General features: G+C 38.1%; 1 protein-coding gene across 1 annotated transcript in view; it reads right to left on the bottom strand.

The window, feature by feature from the left end:
* Positions 1-20,780, bottom strand: part of EFL1 (elongation factor like GTPase 1) — a gene marked incomplete at its 3' end in the record, with an annotated part of 56,934 nt that overhangs the window by 18,411 nt on the left and 17,743 nt on the right. The window contains exon 16 of the mRNA XM_080351238.1: positions 1,596-1,727. Coding sequence (XP_080207364.1) covers positions 1,596-1,727 — 132 coding nt within the window. The remainder of the gene's footprint in view (positions 1-1,595; positions 1,728-20,780) is intronic.

Genomic DNA, 20,780 nt, shown 5'->3' with positions numbered 1-20,780 from the left:
AAAGTTAATGGAGAATGAACAACCACAGCTGAGTCAAATTTGGCTAGATTACATCAAAGCTATGCATAAACACCTCATGTCAGCAGCCTTTCCTAATTAATACAATTAATACAAATTAATTATGATTCCTCTTTTTCTTTTACCTATGGGGTAAAGAATACCCACAGGCTTCCTAGGAATACATATTCATATTCAGAAGGCAGAGTGACGTTGAAGTTGTCATTCTCTTGCAGATTATTAAAAGAAATATGATATTGTATATTTAATTCTAAGCTTGTAAGGGTATAATAGAAAAGTATCCCTGAAAACCAGACATAAAACTAAACAAAAAGTGGAAAAAACACAGTGTTCCCATGGCGAACACAGTTGAACAAAGATTTTCATTTAAGCCCACTGAGAGGGATGAGTAGATTTTTTGAGTTTATGGCAACCATATCAGAATGTGGATGTGGACACGACGATGTGCAGTAATTTTTCAAAATATACATAAGGAAATAATTTGTATTTATTTGAGTCATTTTCCCAAACAAACAGATGCAGTTTTGAAGGAGGTTTGCTGTGGCAATCCAAGGCACCTGTATGTGCCAATGTGCCAGAGTCACCTCAAGACTATCCGCAGCTCACCGGACAACCGATTGATTCCAAGCTGAGCCTGCAATGGCCAAATTTTGCACAGCTTTCTGTTAGCACAAGTGCCAGCTGATTTTCAGGAAACTTTTGCATTTGTAGCTACATTTGAGGCTTCTGTCCCTCTAACAAATTTAGTTCAAGCCATAGATTCAGAAGTTACTAGCGAGAAGAAATTAAGCAATGGTGTAAGAATGATACAGCTTCTAAGAAAACAAATTACCCCCAAAATCAGTCAGTAGTTCTAAATTTCTGTTTCTTTAACATTTTCACCTTAATACTACACTCAGTAGAACCAGTAATTTCCAATATTTTTAAACTGCTTTAACAAATGCGAGATGTACAATGTATGATTATCTGTTATTCAAACATGCAGGACAAACAGCTGCTAAACTGTCCAATCACATTCTGAAAAGCATGTAATCTTAGTGTTAAGAGTATTTTGTAACTGAACACAAAGACGGTTATTTTTGTTCTACTAACACTACAATAACAAATGCAAATTGGGCTGAAATTCAAATATAGCCAGAGATACACAACTCTCTAGAGAAGGGGGAGTGGGGAATAAATTTGAAGCAGTACTGCAGATCTGTGCCATGAACTTTGCGATATAGTATAAAAGAATACCAACAGAAGTGAAAAATGCAAAGATACAGTTACCTTCATGGTAAAGCAATAGCCAACCTTTATAGTCACATAATGTCTTACTTGTGGAACAGCTAAGTCTGCCCATGAAGGGCACAAGGTCGTCTGTTATCTCCTCACCTACTGAGCCATGAGCTGGCCAGCTAGAAGAATTCGCAAGGACAATAAAGTATGGCCCTCTAGGCAACAAATACATTCATTTTACACTGGGTCAGTCTCTGATTCAGTGGATAGATCATTAACTAGCCAAATCAATAAGGGTGGGAAGCTGCACTGCTACCACATTGAATCTGCGTTACCATCCCCATTCTCTTTAAACTTACTTGGATGTTTGGGTTCAACAGCCACCCGCACAATCGGTGTAGCTTCGAAGTTGAGAGGTGTAAATGGTGGACAAGCTGGCGATGTTGACAGTGTTGCAGACTTCAGCACAAAATCTTGCAGACCTCCTATTCCTAATGGAAATTGGAAAAAGAAAAGCAAAACGACAAAAAATCACCCACTGTCATATTACTTGAGACTATAAACATGATGGCAAAGCTGAAATTATTCTAATTACAAAACTCAGATTCAAAATCCCTCACGGTTCATATAAAGTATCTGTTAAAATATTTGTGCATAATCTTAGTATTGAAGTTTCTGGTGTGACAGTTGATATTCAGTCTCACATCTCCCATTGCATTCCCTCTGTATTTTTTAAAAAGTGTGTTTATAGCTCTGAAGGACAAAAGGGACTTTTTTTTCCCATCTAATATGTCCGATCCTTTGTACAACTCACATTTATTTTTGGTGGTTTAAATTTAGAAAAATTCAGATTGCAAGAGCCCTCCAAAGGTCATCTGGTCCGACCTGTAGCCCAAAGCAGCGTTGATTTCAAAGTTAGATCAAGCTGCTTAGGGCCTTGCCCAGTCAAGTTTTAAAATGCTTTAATGATGGAGACTGCACAGCCTCTGCTGACAAGCTCCTCCAACTGCTTAATCAATCTCATTTTGAAGAATGCTTTATTTTTTTCTTCCCACCCCCCATATGCCCATTTGGGATTTCCCTTTTCTGCAATATGAATCTTGTAAAATTTAATTTATCACATAGTAAGCTATTAATTCTAATCCTACTATATTTTTAAATGCTGCCAGGTTGGAGAAAACTGAGCTTAAATTGTAGTGATAAGAAAAAATACAGAAAAATAGATTAGCTATAAATCTATAAAATAGCTGCTGTAAATGCATATTTAGTCTTGTCTGGCTTGCTGGCACATTTAAAACAATTTGAAATTATTGCCTTCAAATTTAACCAACAGGACATCATTCATAATTTAGCCAGAGCTATAAAAACACTACCAGAAGTGTTTGAGTAAGAAAGACAACAAATAAAGCTGATATTGATATATACAGTCACTCTTCCTGATTATCCTTCAATTGTAAGCAAGGAGCACTGCAGTACTTCTAATGGAGTAGAAACTAAATGCACATGTAACTTACTATGAGAAAAGTTAAATCTTTAGCTCATAATCTATATGCGCTTAAAAATTAAATTTGCATTTGTAGATTGCAGTATATTTGTGTTCCTTCCTCCTCATTCTCCCCTACGTGCCTGAGCAGTGATAAACAGAGAAGCTCTTAACCCCAGCTCCCCATTACACCCTAATACTTTTCCAGGTTCTTTTTTGGCTTAGTGTTTATTTGAGGCCAGAAACAAAGCAGATCGGCTTCCACCCTATGAGATCATGAGAGAGTTTAAATTCTGAAGAGCCAGTCTGCTGCAGAGTTCTCATCTGCACAATCGAGCTGTTTCTACAGCTCTGAAGCTGAATGTCTGGTCAGTAGGATATGCCAAAACCCAAAATGTCACTATTTAAGAAAACCTGCCTTAAAATAAATAGAAGCAGAAGAGCATTCAATGGCTTTAAATCCAGGATAGCAGATGCTACAAAGAAAATAAATCTGTATAAACTCTGTGTTGCACCTGACCTATGACCAGCATGTATTTCCTCTTTTTCACTTATTCAACATGTGGTTTGAATGAAAAACAAATGCTGGATCATCATCACCACCAGGGACTGAGAAAAGGGATGGGTCTATTTTATTCTGATCTTCTCCAGCTGGTAAAAGCAAAATGATTTAGAGTGGGAGGTGAACAGCTTCTTTTCACAGTGTAATGTGAACCAGAGAAATCAAGTTACCAAATCTTACTTCAGATAGACTCATTCTTTTCTTGACACACAATACAGTGTTCTTATTACCATAAAGAAAACTTAAAGCTCTCTGTTCTTTTATTTCCCATTTGAAGGCAAAAGTACATCAATTATACCAGTGTCTGGCAACAATCATACACTAAAAATAAAAAAAATCTGTCACTTTTCACAAAAATCAGGTTTACGACCTGAGCTTTTTAATTGCTTAACTGTGTGAGCCAGCACAGAGCAGTGCCCAGCCCTGATAAATCTAATTTACAAATTCTTAGTAATGAACTTAGACAAAAAAAGTCCATAAAGGTTCTTGGACACTTTTTGCATAATATCATTATGAGTAACTGCTAATGTATTTTCTGAATAATATTAGACCAAGATGTAACACAACAAATTCCAAAGTACCACATGACATGTCGATTAAAGAATATGCTGATACATCAATCCTAAATTTACTTATTGTTCATCCCACTAAAATTTACACATGCTACTTGTTAATTACTTGAATGGACTCAGAAAAGCCACGCCAAAATTAAGCTTACAAATATGCCTCCCATTTTAAGATTGGTTTTGTCCTGTTCAGCCTTTGAAGACAGACATTGTTGTAACACAGACATTTTACTTCACATTTCTTTTTGTAGTACAATCATTTTCAAAAAGAAAGGAACCAAAGGTAGGAAATAACTCTGTACGCATGGTGAGATAAACTACTGCTCTTTTGTTTTAGGTGATGGTGAGGCTGCTCTCAGCTGTCTGTAGAGGCCTCATCAACTTCCTCACCATGATCTGGTGGCCATTAATAGATGCCCACAATAGTATCACCCTTGCAATCCTGCCCCTTAGCTTTCACCCACAGGCTCTCAACTCGCTCCTCATCCATGCCTGGACAATACTCAATACATTGGAGTTGCTCTCTCACATAAAGAGCAACTCCACCACCACGCCTGGCTGGCCTGTCTTTCCCAACAAGGACATAGCCATCCATGACCACATTCCAGCCATGTGTGCTGTCCCACCATGTCTCCGTAATTGCCACTAGGTCATAATCTCCTGCCCTAACACAGGTTTCTAACTCCTCCTGCTTATTCCCCATGCTGCACGCCTTGGTGTACAGGCATTTCAGGCATTTTGACAAAGCATTTCTACTGATCAATAAATACAGTGCCGGAACTCAATTGGACTTGAATAATAGGAGCTGAAAAATCCCACTCTCCAGGCCTCGCTCTGTGTGCCAAGGACTCCACAGACAAAAAGGTAATTTTACAAAGCTTAACACTCAGATGGAAACACCCAGGCGAAGCAGTTCTAGTTCTACAAACTTGATACCATCTTTAGAGGAACAGGCAAGACTTCAAGTATTATACAAAGACATAATTTTTGAAAGATGACAAATTATCTCTCTCGTCCTAAAGAAGCCATTCCTACACGTATTTGTTTATCAAACTGATTTTTGATAGCAGATATTAGAAGTGTTTTCCACATTTATAGAAATGTAACCAGTTGCTTACTTTTTACATAGACTATTCAGATTACTCTGACAAATCATTCACAGTGACCAACAATAAACATTTCAAAGCATTAAAGTTATTTCAACAGTAATTGTCAATCTGTAGGTGGAAAATAAGACTTCCTCTTAACAGACAAGGAATTTATTAACAGCTGTGAGATAATGTTGCGAAAGGCTGCCTGAGTTGGGTTGTTTTGTATTTAAAAGTAGACCAAATTATGGTGTACATCAGAGAGAATTACTACGCAGATGAAGAAATGTGGGATTTACAAAGGTCCTTCTTTTGTTGAGCCGTTTCTATGGCTTGCCCTAGAAGATAAGAATACTAAATCAAGTATACACTTGTATCATCAGTGTTTTTACCACATGACAGAAACTAAATTGTAACAATAGATAAGAACATCATGACTGAAATTTTCAAAAGGAGTCGGAGACTTAAGACAAGTCTCCATATACTTTTTGCTTCTGTGTCTTGCTAGTAACCACTACACCTTAGACACTAATTTTGCAGCCTTTAAAGATAAAGTGCACTTTTCCAGCTGAATTCAGCTATCAAGATCCAAACACATAATAGATCAATTTCAAGATAGATGTAATTAGTTTCCTTTGATGTAGAAAGATTTAGCATTTAATATTCTTTCAAGACGCAAAAAATGAAGCCAACGCCACCACCATGCATAACTTTTTCAATCAGATAAGGAAATAATTTAGTTTGCGGTGTGAAAATCAAACAAAGAAGAATGAAAGCTGTTTAAATTTTAACTTCTGCCACATTGTTATTAGCCTCGGCACACGACTTCAGGGGATTTTTATCTTCTCTCACTGATGATATCACCACTTAGGAATCCTTGGCTGCTTTGGAATGGAGACATGTCAAGCTTTGGACTAACACCGTAACGAATAAAGTGAAGCAAAAAGCTAACGTTAATCTTCACAAAAATTCACAAATCCACCTTTCTGCATTTGCCAAATGATATTAAAATCATTAAAACTTAATTAAATAACTCCACATCAATTATAATTCTCCTTCAAATCTAGCATAAGCCCAGAAAATATTATACCAGAAGCCCACTGTCACCTATTAGGGTGACTAACATGGTTTCAATGTTTCCTCGTACACTTGAAGCCTCCATCATTCCATTACTATCCCTAACAAGTAAATAAAGAGTAAGTAAATAAGTAAGTAAAGAGAAAGAAGAAGAGGAATTTTGCAAGGGGAAGGTGGCTTTTGGTAGGGTTAAGCTCAGTTATTCCTTTTATATTTGAGGAATCTTAAAGTGTTTTACAAATTAGGGGGATTAAATGATGGTAACTGTAGGGACTTTGGACAAGTAGTCACTATGGCTTAAGAAGATCTTATATTATACATTTATCACCTCAGATTTTTAGCATGTTTCTCTTGAGTCTCATGGGCACTGCATAGAGACATCTGACGGCAGAACTTGACCTTTCTATATTAGAAACTGTTTCTGGAAAGGAACGTAAATCAAGACACAGACCACATTCTAGTCAAGATTTCATCAACTTCTTTCCGTAATACAGACCACATGTTAGCAGATTGCCGGTGAGCCTCCTCTTCTCATCTGTAATTGTGCACTTCCCCCTCAATTGTTCTTAGTTGCTTCTGAGGCAAGTGAAATTGCTCGTATGGAAAACAGAATATTGTAAAGTATGTGCATGATTTCAGCTGTTCTCGGTACTTTCCAATCATTTTGCAGGAAAAGTTAATTCAACATTTTCTCTCATATTTCATTCCTCTCTCCCAATGATGGGGTTTTTTTTGAGCTGAATCTCTAAAAATCACCAGTATCCAACAGAGTGTAGATGCCTCCGTCCCAGTTTCTTCATGACTTTCAAATAAACAACTCCTACCTAAATACATGCTATACATTAACAAGCAGACACGTAAATTCAGTTCCTCAATACAAAGGTATTGTAGAACTTCACTGTTAGTTTCACTTCAGTTTGAGGGCAAATTAAGCAGAACTTTCGGATCAGACGAGAGTAAACTCAGACATATTATTAATAATGTTTTAACAAAACTCCCTTTTGACGTGATAAGTGACCTTTAATGCAAGAAGCCCCATAAGGCTTTACTACTGAATAATGGAGTATTAAAAGATGAAAAAGCACCAGAGCACCCCATTGAGCTCTTTTAGGGAAAAAGACTAGCAGTTCAAAGAAGAAAGCACTCTGCTTTTAGAAGAACTGCACGGAGAGCAATAATATGATCTAACAGTATGTTCCAATAAAATCTCCTATTGCAAGAATACAGTTTGGAGGAGCATTGCTAACATATGAGTAAATAAGCATAGTTTATCTTATCTTCTGCTGAGATTCCTCTGAAAAAAAATACTGTATATTTGATAGAGTACTTAAACTGCATGATAACATATGTTTCCTAACTGTAGACTGAGTTGACAATTGTAATTATGAACTTTCCTACACTTTTTTCGAGATTAGACTAAAAACAATTTCAAGGAAGGTATAAAAAAAAAATTACATTAAACAGTAACAATTTAAAAATGTAAAGTGAATGGATAGAGATCTACCTGCACTCAGTCTGTGTGAAAAAGCAGACACCAAACCTGAGTCAGGAATTTGCTTGCTGAAATACAAATTTACCTTAAAGGAAATAGAATTTAACCAAAATCAGTTAACATGCCAATCTGACTTCTGGGTTTACAAATAGGTGTAGTTAAAATGAAATATCCATTCCCTTAAGTTGCTTAATGAGGCAAATAAATATAGAAGATGAAAGTATTTCAGATAATGGTGTTTTTCTTATGCGACAAAATTATTTCATTTGTTATGCCATACTAATTTTTTGACCTCAGAACTAAAGTAAATCATCCTGATTTTTACGTATTGATGGTTAACTTCATTTTAGCATTGAAACTTAGAAAGAAAATTCAAGCTTGTAATGTGCTACCATTAGTCTTTATATATTATGCGATCAAGGCGTTCATAGATTTACACCCAAAAAAGTATATATGTATATAAGTATATATGTAATATATTTTGCCTGAGCCCACATATTATAATTCCTTTCCACACACCAGCTGAACTTGACATCATCTGAAAGCAGAGATACCGAACAACAGTAAATATGTGGACATATCTTTGAACAATGTGACCACATAGGCACTGGAACTCCCTTCAGTTAGCCTGTACATCAAATTAATACTCCCATTACTGCATGTGGAAAGCATTTAACATCATACAAAACTCTTCAAGGGTTTCTGAAACACAAACCAAATTTTAGATTTATAATTACATTGGGTAAATTATTTTAATTCGACCTGACAGCAACACATCTGAATTTACTTATTTTTTTTTAAAATGACTACCAGAACTTCAGAGGCAGTTCAGCACAGTTGTTGACCCAAACAAATGGAATGTAGGAATGCTTGTTTCAACATATTTACTTTGATAATCTAAAAGTCTTTTGAAATGTTGATTTGTTGGGTTTTTTTATTAGTAACAGTAAACATGCATTTGTAAATAAATTAATGAAATTGCATATTGTACTGGAAAACAGATCAACTGAATTCATATTGAACATCCTATGCAAGAGAAAAAATTTTGCCCAGCAATCCTTTAAATAAAAAGAAAAGCCTTCTACACAACAGAGCATTAAGTACACTTTCTAAAGACAATATATATTTTTTGGAGATGAGAAATGTCTCACAGGTGTAGCTCTTCCTGTTGTCCTTGACCCCTCTCGCCAGGTTTAATTCTAAGGAGGCCTTAGCTTTCCTAGTTGCCTCCCTACACCCTCTGACAACAGCCTTATGTTCTCCCCAAGTGTCCAGCCCCTCCTTCCATGATCTATAAACTCTCCTCTTCCACTTGAGCATCCCCAGCAGTTCCCTGTTTAACCACGCAGGGCTCCTGGCTCCCTTCCTTGACTTCCTACATGTCGGGATGCTCTGATCTTGTGCCCAGTAGAAACAGTCCCTGAACGCTAACCAACTATCTTGGGCCCCTTTACCTTCAAGTAGCCTTGCCCATGGGAACACTAATCTCAGCTAACAGATCAATAACATCAAATGATCTCTTCATAAGTCAGGCCAGCTATGGCGTACTCTAACAACCAATCAATCACGAAGAGAAAATGCCATTTTAGGTTTTATTCAGTTTCAGTAACGTGTCCCGAAAACAGGCAGACTTCATGTATATACTGTTGTCTTAATCTGAAGATTATAAAATATAAATAACATCTCTTACTTCCCAGAATCAATTATAAGTGGTGTTAAAATTTATGAGGGCTTCGGGCACTGATCTTGCAAGGAATTCATTTTGATCTGTAGAAGTCTTGGAGGTTTTGTCATGTTTGCCTAGAAAAAGCTACATGAGCATATCACTACAAGTTCTGCATTACTTACCCTCAGCACATGGGGAATTTAGAATCTACTACTAGAAGTGCCAGCCACAAAAATACAATGGTAGTCAGTTTAAAAGCTCATTAAACTTTGCCCATCTTGTGCCAATTTAAGAATTTTACTGTAGAATCCCAATATACCTGAATTACATTTTATCAGATAAAAAGAGAATATGAGGACTTTATCATTCAGTACATCAGGAAACGCAAAGACGGACTAATCAGTTCTGAAGATGTTTCAGACATCACACATAGAAACAGCATACCAAGTATCAGATGTGTACAATATCCTGTGGGAAATACCCTACTGAGTCATTGACCATTTATCCTGTTAAATTGTAAGACATGCAAGTAGCTAATTAAAATTCAATTTTCCAAGAGCTGACTCGATGCCTAATGCTCTCCTTTAAAGGCAACAGCCTCCCTGCTCCCTTACATCTGCCTGTAAGTGATTTCTCCTTGCTTATTTTGTTGCCCTGGGAAATATGACCTGAAGTGTTCCAAAGCACCATGAATAATGGCTCATTTCAGTCTACGTTATGCAGAGGTTGATGTTTATTTTAAATACAATAATTTTCAAGGAAGATAAAGAATAATATAAAATTTGACTTCAAGCTAAAAGAAACCTTTAAATAGCTCATTTGTAGTTACATGCAATAATATTTTGGGGAATCATTAATTAGAAGAAAAATTCTACCAAATGAAAGCATCTTTCCAATGCCTCGGATTAGGACAATTTGAAATAATGGGCATACAAAGAGATGGCAAGAGAGGGAACCAGGAATGCCTTCAATACACTTGTTATATTAGCAGCCTAGGAAGTTACTGATAATGAGTTATTTATCATGTGCTCCAATTTAATAGCAAAATAAATTCAAAAAAACCCCAGAAAACGCATTCAAAAATGCACATGAAAAGCTATGACTTGGCCATTAATACTGACCTCAGGTTGAAAGGCAAAGATATGCTCCAAACACATCAAATGACACTGAGCTACAACAGTGACAAATTCTCAGAGAAAAGACGGAATTCCAGAAAGTTATTTCAAAGCATACACATTAATCATTGACTAAAGTACCTAAGAAATACAAAATAATAAAAATCTGGAGAAAATGTTCCATTAGCCCTTCATTATTCTGGTTAAAATAGGGAGAAGTAAAACCCTCTAACTTTTCCACAAAATTAAGACTATATTTAAATCATTAATTTTACAAGTCAGCTTCACATTAAGTATTTCTGGCTGTCTGTGTAAACTTAACATACCAAAATCATGTATATTTAAAACATTAAAAAAAATACTTAAAACATAATACTCCTTTATCCCCATAATAACCTTTTTTCCCCAAAGGGATTCCCCCCTAATCTCTGATTACTTCAGTTAATGTATCATTGAGAGTTATTACTGTAATTCATAGTTCATATAACTTTGACTTCCTAAAATATTGCAAAATATTAACTTTTATTAGCTCTAGGTCAATAAAAAACGGGAAAAATATATAGGTCATTCCTAAGATATAAGGATTCTTAAGACTAGTGCAGAAGACTACATGTTTGAATTGGACTCTATTTCAAAATGGAGAAATTAAATAGAACTAATCTTGATTTTTAATGTCCCCTTGTAAAAAAGTAACTAATAAGATTTAATTTTATTTACATCCCATCAGTCTACATGCAATGATAACATCCCCAACACTGCACTCTTTGTTAAAACCAGGCATGAGCCTCATACTGACAAAAGATACCAGGAAGGGAGCTTGGAGCTTTAACATCTGCACATCTGGAAGATCCTTAGTGTTTAATTTCCCTTTCAACAGCAATAACAGCAGTTGCTGAGTGCTTCATTTGTGTTAGAGGACAGAAGGAAGAGAGGCCCCACTCCAAAGGGTGGTTTCAGAACACCATCTCTAACAGAGCTGGGATGAGCCAGCAGCCGGTTGCCATCAACAAGAGCAGCCGTGTCCCCACTTCTGCCTTCCCAGCACAGCACTGGCATCTGTCAGACCCGGGGTGAGCCAATGCAGGACACTAAATAGATAAGTAAAACCAACCTAACGAAAAGGCAATTTTCCTTCTCACCCAATTTTCACTCCCCTCAACTAAGAAATACATTTTTCAGAGAAACTGCTTCTGACACATTGTCCAATAAAAAGCAAATCAATGTATCGATCACAGTAAAACTCCTATGGCATAATGAAGCCAACCAGAAGTATAGGATTGATAATCAACATCTTATAAAACCAGTTAAGAAACCTTTTCCCCCCTCCCATCCGTGCAGAAAGTGGAGCTAACACCTCACAGTCCCATGTCTCACAGTCCCATTTGTCTCCATGTCCCACTGCCACCCCCTCCAAAACCAGACCAGTCTGCTATCGTTTTGCTGAGTAAGCAGAAGAGCCCGCAGACACCGTCTCATGTATCACCCACAAGCAGCAGCAGCGACTCAGCTGCTGCCTCAAGACAAAGCAAAATCTTGAAACACAGAATGTCTGTCAGCTGCTTTTCTGAACAAAAGAAATGTGGCCATTTGCCACTGCTAGGTATCAGCTTTAAACATTTTGGAAGAGTTCTGGGTAGATGAATCTTTTCTCCTAAAAACGAAAAGCATTTCTGCTAAAAGCGGCTGATTACTTAAGACTTTTTCTTTTTTCGGTTGAGAAGGAATGCTTCCAACACAGTATGTCATACTTCCTGATGGGATTATGTACACAAAAGAATCTGTTAAAAATGGAGTGTGTTTTTAGTCTTGTTTCCAAAGTAAACGCAACTCCTGTAATCATACAGTCTCCCCTCAACAACTTTTAAACATGTTGTCAACTTCCACTAAGTTTACCAGTGAGAGAGAGGAGAGGATTCAGATATAATTAAGTTTCCACAGATTATGTGAAATCAATGGCTAAGTACTGAAGGGAAACCAAAATTGGTGAGCTCACTGAAAAAAGGACAGGCAAAACACGATCATTATATATCCCGCTTGGAAGCAGCTGCCTGGTGACCAGCATGCGCGGCCTGGCCGGCCAACTGGGACAGACACAACTGCAGGATAAGCGGAGCTTAGAGGGAATCTGAGGATTTTAAGGACACCAGTCCACAGGAATCCAGGCTTTGTGAGTGCCACTGCTCAGATAACTTGCTTTTTGAATGTCACAAAACAATTAGTCCTTTGTGGAAAAGCTCCAAAAAACGCCACCGTCAGGATACCATATATTTTAGGTCCTGTTTTGGACACTGCTCAACATGCAGCTCTTTGCATCGATGAACCATGTAGGTTGTCTTTAGAATTCATCACATGGGCTTTCAACTTTGTCCTCAACAGAATAAATAGGGGGGAATCTGTTTGAATGTCTTTGCTGATGGGTAAGTGCGATAACAAAGGTAACAAGAACTACCAGCAGGTTCACGTTTTCATTTAGGTTAACGGGTTCACAGTCATGCAACTCACAATGGTTGACCCAATACTTCAACATTGCATAAAGCATGATTTGTACAAATCTTAACATATGACATGTAGAAACCACCAACTATTTAAATGAATACTTATTGCTCGATACTCTGTTTCAGAAATCCAATTAGTCACCAAAACAGACTTCTATCAAAGTTGGTGATGACAATACTTTAGCCAATGAAGCCTAAAATGACAGTAACAGATAAACTAACGTGTCAGACACATGAACCTAAACAACTGTACAACTGTGTGGTTTTTCTATTTCCCCACCAGCACATTGTCTTGGCTCGTCTGCCTACATTCAAGTCAATAATCGTGCTTAAGTCAACACCAAGTGCCTCTGAAAAACCTGCTCACTTCAAATTCATTAGGATGACGGAAATCTCTTCATTCTGTAAGGAAAAGCTTTCACTCCCGTCTCAGCTGGGGTCCTTAAATTCATTGCAATTTTCCTATTGCCATCTCACTGTCTTCACACAGACAGGCCCAGAAACAAAAATGGCAATATAAAACACTCACTACCAAATTAGGTGAATTATCTACCCAAACATGCCTGCAGAAAGGAAGGCTACCAAATGCAACACCCCAGAAAAACATCAGCGAGAGTCCATGGCGGTTATGACAGAAGAGCAGCCTTGGAAAATGGAGCCTCTCATTTTTTGAAATCACTAACTTGAATTTTGCCCAAATACAGAACAGACCTCATTGATGAGAATTAGTATGGAACAAGAAAGGTCTGAGAAGAACCGTATTTCTTTTAGGCTTAATTAGATGTAAAAAGGTACCTAAATTTCGTTCCAGGTATCAATGCTAAAATTGAGGAAAGTCAGCAGCTGTTCTGCATCTTAAGATAAAACCTCAATGGCAACAGCCCCTCAAACATTACCCTCATCTACCTATAACCGGAATTAAACAATTCTCCACAAACAATAAATTCTTGCAAATTCAGATTCTGAAACCTGTAAAGTGAAACCAGTTTTCTCTATGCTTGCTATTTTCAACTCATACAATTTTGACAATGAAATAAATGCAGCTATTACTAGATAAATACAAATGGCATTGGAATTCACACTACTTGACTTGCAACCTCTCTAGAAGAATATTTCTAGTAAATATCAACTTTTCCAAGTATTTACTAAATGATAAACCACTCGAAACAATCTCCACTTTGAGCCTAAACTCCCCAGTGCTGCCCCTTTAACACTGTTTAGCAGTGCTCCACAGTTTGCCATCAGTTGATATTCCTAAATATAGCTCTGCCTTAACCCCCCCCACAGTTCAGCAGCCACACAAAGCCAACTTCATGACTCACACCCCAATACAGGCCAAGCAACCCTCAAAACACTTCTGCAATTTCACGTGAAGCATGAAACAACATCAGAATCTCAGGAAGACATTTAGAAAATAACTCACTAAAACACAGCCTTTCTTAACAATCTCTTTGATTTTGTAACCTTGCCTTTTGCTACATGGGATCTGGATTCTCTGCAATCGTGTTTGTGTTCAGTGGGGTTGCACGTAGAATCAATTCCAAGCTGGTTTTTCTCACTCAGGCTCCCATTCCCTCACTGCAACCCCCTCCCTGCTTTTTCTGAACTCCTTGAAGAAAATTTGGTAACAGCAGACAATAGAGAAACCTACAAAGTAATATGAGGCTTGTGTGACTCGTTTAAACGTAGAAGTAGGGGCATTTCACACCCACAGATGGTATTTATTGCAAGAATGCCATGTATTGCAGGCACCAGGCCTGTTACACAATAAGACAAACACTTCTTCCCATGTGGGTGTGAACACGTGTGTCCTGCTCCTCGCTCCATTACGCGGGAACCCTGGCTAAGAGTAGGAAGTGCTCTGGCAGGAATTTAAAATGCATTCAAATCAATTGCCCTCATGGATTGGTGGTTTCTATTGCATAAACAATGCCGGTTAGGAGAAGAGGTTTTGCATTTGCTTAGGTTGTGGTTAACTAAAATGTTCTCATATAGTCTTACTTTATTGGCATAGGATAACTAATGTAATCGAAATAAAAAAAGTAGGAATAGTAACAAATAGAAAGGCAGAGGGAAATGTGGAATCTGAAGAGAAAACAGGAGGTAAACGCTACGATTTCAGGTGGGGAGCTCAGGGGAAATATGGTACTTTTCAGAGTCCGTTAATACTCCAAAGAAAGCTGAGGGAGGTCCAGCCTTATTTCTACAGCCTGGCTGTTACTCTGTGCAGAAGGTAATTAGCATGGCCATGAAAATTAAAGAAACAGAGAGTTTTTCCCATCTCTTTTTCATATAAGACAGTAGCTTTGCGCAGGACAAAGGAATTATCAAAGGAAAAATGGAAGCTAAACAAGATGTTTTCATGACAGTGGCTTTACTTAACACTACACTGCCTCTGAAACCACTACATTATTTCCAAGTTGAGCTAATAAGTAGGCACCACACTGAGCACAGATTTTTGGCTTTCAGAATACCCAGTGAGACTAATTTCATTTAGAGACAAAACATTTGTAGATTTTCTGCATGAAGAAGTGCACATTAAAAACCATAATCCAAAGTTTTCACTACATTGACAGTGCTGTGAATCCATGAGAGACCTTTCCCCAAAATTACACATTTTTGTATCGTATGAAAAACAGTGCCCCCTGGCTTCACATTAAATGGGAATCAGAAAACAGTTCAAGGGATGAAACAAGTTACCTTGTTCCTATTTACATTTCTAGTAAGGAAACATATGGAAAATTACGTGACAACTCTCTAACTACTCTTACTTGTCAAAGAACCACATCATCACCACATATTCTAAACCAGGTTTGATTTATGGAGCCTTCAACATGTCTGAATTGCTATACATTAACTTACATGTAACAACACATAGATTTTCAAACTCAGTTGTGTTTAAGCAAGTATTTTGTACTATTCCTGATACGATACTGCGTGTTCTCAGTTTGAATTTCAGAAAACCCATGGCCACATTAAACAAAGGAAACGCTCCTGTAAAATAGGTTCCTGAAAGTTTGAGGTTTCCAGCACACTACTTCTGCAAAGGGAATAATCCAGCATGTTTAATTCAGAAGTAGGAAAACAAGCCTAATACCACTTTGTACAGAGGGATAAAAGGTTTAATTATATAGTCTAAATACAGATCCTTGGTAAATCAGGTAATCTACACCTCTACAGAAAACTGAACCTTAAACACTAACTCCTCAAATTAAGCAGGATTGCTGGATCTTGCAGTCAGTGTCCTGGTGTCCACATTCAACCCTGCCCTGATGTTTCCCACTTTGTAAAATATTTCACAGCGGCACTAACAGGCAGGATATTCTTAGAAACGGAATTCTGACAGAGTACACAACTGAAGCCACTTTGGTTCATCTATCATAGATTCTCATTTAGTTATGGATCTTTAGTTAAGTCTCTAGAGATTTTTCAACCAATCAAGAGAAGTTAGATGGTTCCCCTTAAAACCACATCATAAGAAAAGAGAGAGCACACAGTTGTACTACAAACTGCCACCTATTAAACAATACTGACATTAAAAATGATACTGGTTTAAAAAATACAAAGCACCAAACACAAACTCATGTTCCATGTAATTTTTATAAGTAGACTGAGGGAAGGATAGTTTTCAGCCTCTTCAAATGAAAATGTGAGGTAATTTCCCAAAATCATCAGTGATGAATCTCAGCGTGCTGGAAAAAATCCCAAATGCAACATTACGAATGTGAGCTCAGGCAATCATCTCAAAACTTTGCTTTAACACTTCTATTACTATTTTACACCGGTGATACTAACTACTTTAACACTCTAGTTCATTTACAGTATTGGAAAAAACAAGAGGTTTATTAGCCAAGTAATAAATATGACTGTTTCTGTAGATAACTGTTCTCCCTTTATTTATACATGGACATATTTTGTTTCATAGAGGGAGAGACTAAAAATAACATATTGAAGCTAACTAAAGAAAGTAACTGTGAAATACTGGGCAAAATCCCTGCCCTCTGTACTTTAAAGAGACTTGAAAAATCATACCCAACCAAGTACTCACACGGAAGATTTGGAAATTTTGGAGATGAACCAGATAGTATCTGGGACCTAAAACCACAAAGCTACAGAAAAGCTGAGGAACATCTCCCCAGTCAGTTCTCCACCCTTACACCAAGAAAAGGAACCAGTCTCCTGCTGCTGTGCTGTGAGTTTCTTCAAGCAGCAAAGGTATGAAATTGTCTTGATTCTTGTTAGTCCCACCACTGCCCACAGACATATAAGTAGCAACAAGGGACACCGACAAGTTTGGACAGTCTTCCTTCTAGTACAATTTGGAGAATCTTAAACACCAGCAGTATCTGTCTGCATACAAACCCCTACATACAAAGCCTTACATTCAGAAGATTATTTAGAAATCTAATTTTGGCTTATATGAAGACTCAGATTTTACAGATTATAATAACTAAAAGTTGCTTTTAAACTGATATAGAATGTTTCATTGCATTCTCTCCATTCCTCAAAAACGTAACTATTTGAGTTTTCTGACATTATAACCCATCAGTGGTCAAGAGCTAACTTAAAGGCATTTTTGGCTGGATGAATGTATTATGACTGTAGCTTAAATAATCTTATACAGCTCAATTTTTAAATATGATTAAAAACTCCTTGTGTTCCAGTGGCGAGATGAAACACATTTTTAAGATCTCATAATAAACCCCTGAAAATTAGGAGCAGAGAACATTCCAGAAGCGCGAGAGAATTCAGAAGTGATTTTCTTCAGAAAGAATTACTACACTTATGATTTCCTTTTATAGTGCTAAGAAGCTACAGTCAGAAAAATAAAAAAACAGAGCTACTCAAAAAGCAATTTAAAAATCTTCAATATAAATTAAAAGAAAAACCATCCAGCCTAAAAAAGGCTTTATAAGGGAACTATTAACCAAAGTATTCTTCCCCAAAAAGCCTTAGCTGGGTCAATAAAGACACATGTCAGTGCTGTACTGCTGACCTAAGACATGTCACATTGTTTTCTTATTGAACGATATGTTGATATTGATTTGAAAACAAGGCAATGAATCACTTATTCTTTTGCAATAGTCAAGTCAAATCCCCTGAAATAATCACAAATAAAACAGCAGAAATTGTAAGGTAAACAAGGTAAATTAAACTTCTCAAATGATGAGCAAAATACGCTTCTAATTTCATTCGATCCTGGTTCCTTAGATGCACGCCATATTATGATACATTGCCCAACAAGCAACACAAATTACTCAGCCTGCTTGTTGGAACCACACAGAGCAAAGAGCAGTAATTGCAAAGGGACTAAGTCCACCACAACAAAAACAGAGTTAAGAAAATGGTTTCAGTTTCCAGCGCTGAAAAAGGCCAAACAGATTAAGCATCATGTCTTTAACTCAAAGAAATAACCTGAACGTATTATTTTTTTCAACAATTTACCTATTCATAAAACATGGATTAGGTAGGGAATTAACACAGATACAACGATGTCAGGTAAATTCAACAGTTCACAGAGATAAAATGTAATTCAATTACAAAATCCACTGAATTACATACCTTTTCCTGAATAATACCAGATTACTATAAACTAGTTAAGAATGCAAGGTTATTTTATTGGAGTTCTAAGATGGCAGTTAGTCATAAAAACTGTAAGCATTCCAAAACTGAAGACAAAGGGTTGAGTTTTCTTTGTTTCATTCACTATTTTAGGCTAATTTCAGTAACATTCTTGAGCAAGACTGCCCTCCAGTGTCCACTGATCCCTGTGCTGAGATTCCAGCCCATACAGCTGGAATCACTTCAAGCTGGCTATTTTTTTTTTTTTAATAATCACATTACTGATTCAGCGAGTGAAATTAGCCCACCAAATGTTTGCACAGAAATAAAAGGCTGGTGCAACAGCAGGACTGTTCCTAGGGCTTTCACAGAAGGTGGTAACGCTTGCTGTTTGGCATCAGTCCTAGAAAGCCATTCCGGGCCTTTAAAATGGCATCGTTGCTTGCAGCTGCTCTTTGCTCTTAACAGAGGCTGCTTATTAAAAGCTTCTAAATTGTTCAATGAAGGCCTAAAGGAATGAAATGCTTGTTAGACACCTTGTAACAAGGTTAGCTGTGCTAGTCTGTACCAGCTCTTCACGCTAACGGCAGCTGTATGGCACCTTCCTTCAGAAAGGTACCGAAACATCCACAAGTATGAATCCATCATCACCTACAGCTCCCACGTCATATTGTTTACATGGCAAGAATCCTTTAAGTGCTTTATAAATTATTGAAAGCATTTTAGAAATGGAAAAGCCAAGGTACACAGCAGTCCATCATGTAAAGTCAGTTCATAGTGAGCTGGCAACAGGAAGGACCTCTAGATTCCTGCTTTTAACAACACCACTTGGCAAGTTAAAGAAACAAATGCTCTAAATTTGGTAAAACATTTGATATTCGCATAGCTGACTGCATTTGAAAACATTCAGGAAATCATCTAGCCTCCTAAGAGCACTACACTAAAACACTACAAACCTGGCAGTAAGGGAAAAGCTTTGCTTTTAACGGTATTCAATAAAAACAAAAACCACTTAAATAGTCACACAGGCGACTCTCAGAAAAAATCTAGGTTTTGTATGCTAGCAAACATAAGACTACTGTTGTGGTACTTCTGGATGAAAAACAGTACACACGTCAATTTTAAGATATGTGTTACTCTGAAATTGTGTGTCTGTGTGCATGAGTGCGCATGATCTACCTTGACTCGAGTAAGGCATTTGACACAGTCCCCCACAGCATCCTCACAGCTAAACTGAGGGAGTGCGATCTGGATGACCGAGTAGTGAGGTGGACTGCGAAGTGGCTGAAGGGAAGAAGCCAGAGAGTCGTGGTCAATGGGGCAGAGTCCAGTTGGAGGCCTGGATCTAGTGCAGTGCCTCAGGAGGCAGTACTGGGGCCTGTATTACTCAATATATTCATCAATGATTTGGACGAGGGAATAGAGTGCACTATCAGCAAGTCTGCTGATGACACCAAGCTGGGAGGAGTGGCTGACATGCCAGAAGGCTGTGCTGTCATCAGAGACCTGGACAGGTTGGAGAGTTGGGCAAGGAAAAATTTAATGAAATATAACAATGGAAAGTGCATCTGGGTAGGAACAACACCAGGTTCCAGTATAAGTTAGGGAATGACCTATTAGAGAGCCGTGTAGGGGAAAGGGACGTTGGGCTCCTGGTAGACACCAGGATGACCATGAGCCAGCACTGTGCCCTTGTGGCCAGGAAGGCCAATGGTGCCTGGAGTGGGTTAGAAGGGGGTGGTCAGTAGGTCAGAGAGGTTCTCCTGCCCCTCTGCTCTGCCCTGGTGAGACCACAACTGGAATATTGTGTCCAGTTGTGGCCCCTCAGATCCAGCAGGACAGGGAACTGCTGGAGAGAGCCCAGCGCAGGGCAACAAAGATGCTGAAGGGAGTGGAGCATCTCCCGTGTGAGGAAAAGCTGAGGGAGCTGGGTCTGTTTAGCTTGGAGAAGAGGAGACTGAGGGGTGACAACACTAATGTTTACAGATATCTAAAGGGCAAGTGTCAGGAGGATGGAGCCAGGCTCGGTGACAACCAATGATAGGACAAGGGGTAATCGGTTCAAACTGGAACACAAGAGGTTCCACTTAAATTTGAGAAGAAACTTCTTCTCAGTAAGGGTGACAGAGCCTGGCCCAGGCTGCCCAGGGAGGTTGTGGAGTCTCCTTCTCTGCAGACATTCCAACCTGCCTGGACACCTTCCTGTGTAACCTCATCTGGGTGTTCCTGCTCCATGGGGGGATTGCACTGGATGAGCTTTCGAGGTTCCTTCCTTGTTTACAGTGATGTAATTAGCATGCATCAGCTCATCAGCTGTATCGTAAACCCAAATGGAAACAAGGCTTTCTTTTTGAAGTAGTGGGGGGATTGGACTGGATGAGCTTTTGAGGTCCCTTCCAATCCCTGACATTCTGTGATTCTGTGAATTTCCACTGTTG

Source organism: Nesoenas mayeri (assembly GCF_963082525.1).
Source record: "Nesoenas mayeri genome assembly, chromosome: 11".
Taxonomy (NCBI): Eukaryota; Metazoa; Chordata; class Aves; order Columbiformes; family Columbidae; genus Nesoenas; species Nesoenas mayeri.
The sequence above is the reverse complement of the archived record's forward strand: the minus strand, read 5'-3'. Positions and strand labels throughout refer to the sequence as shown.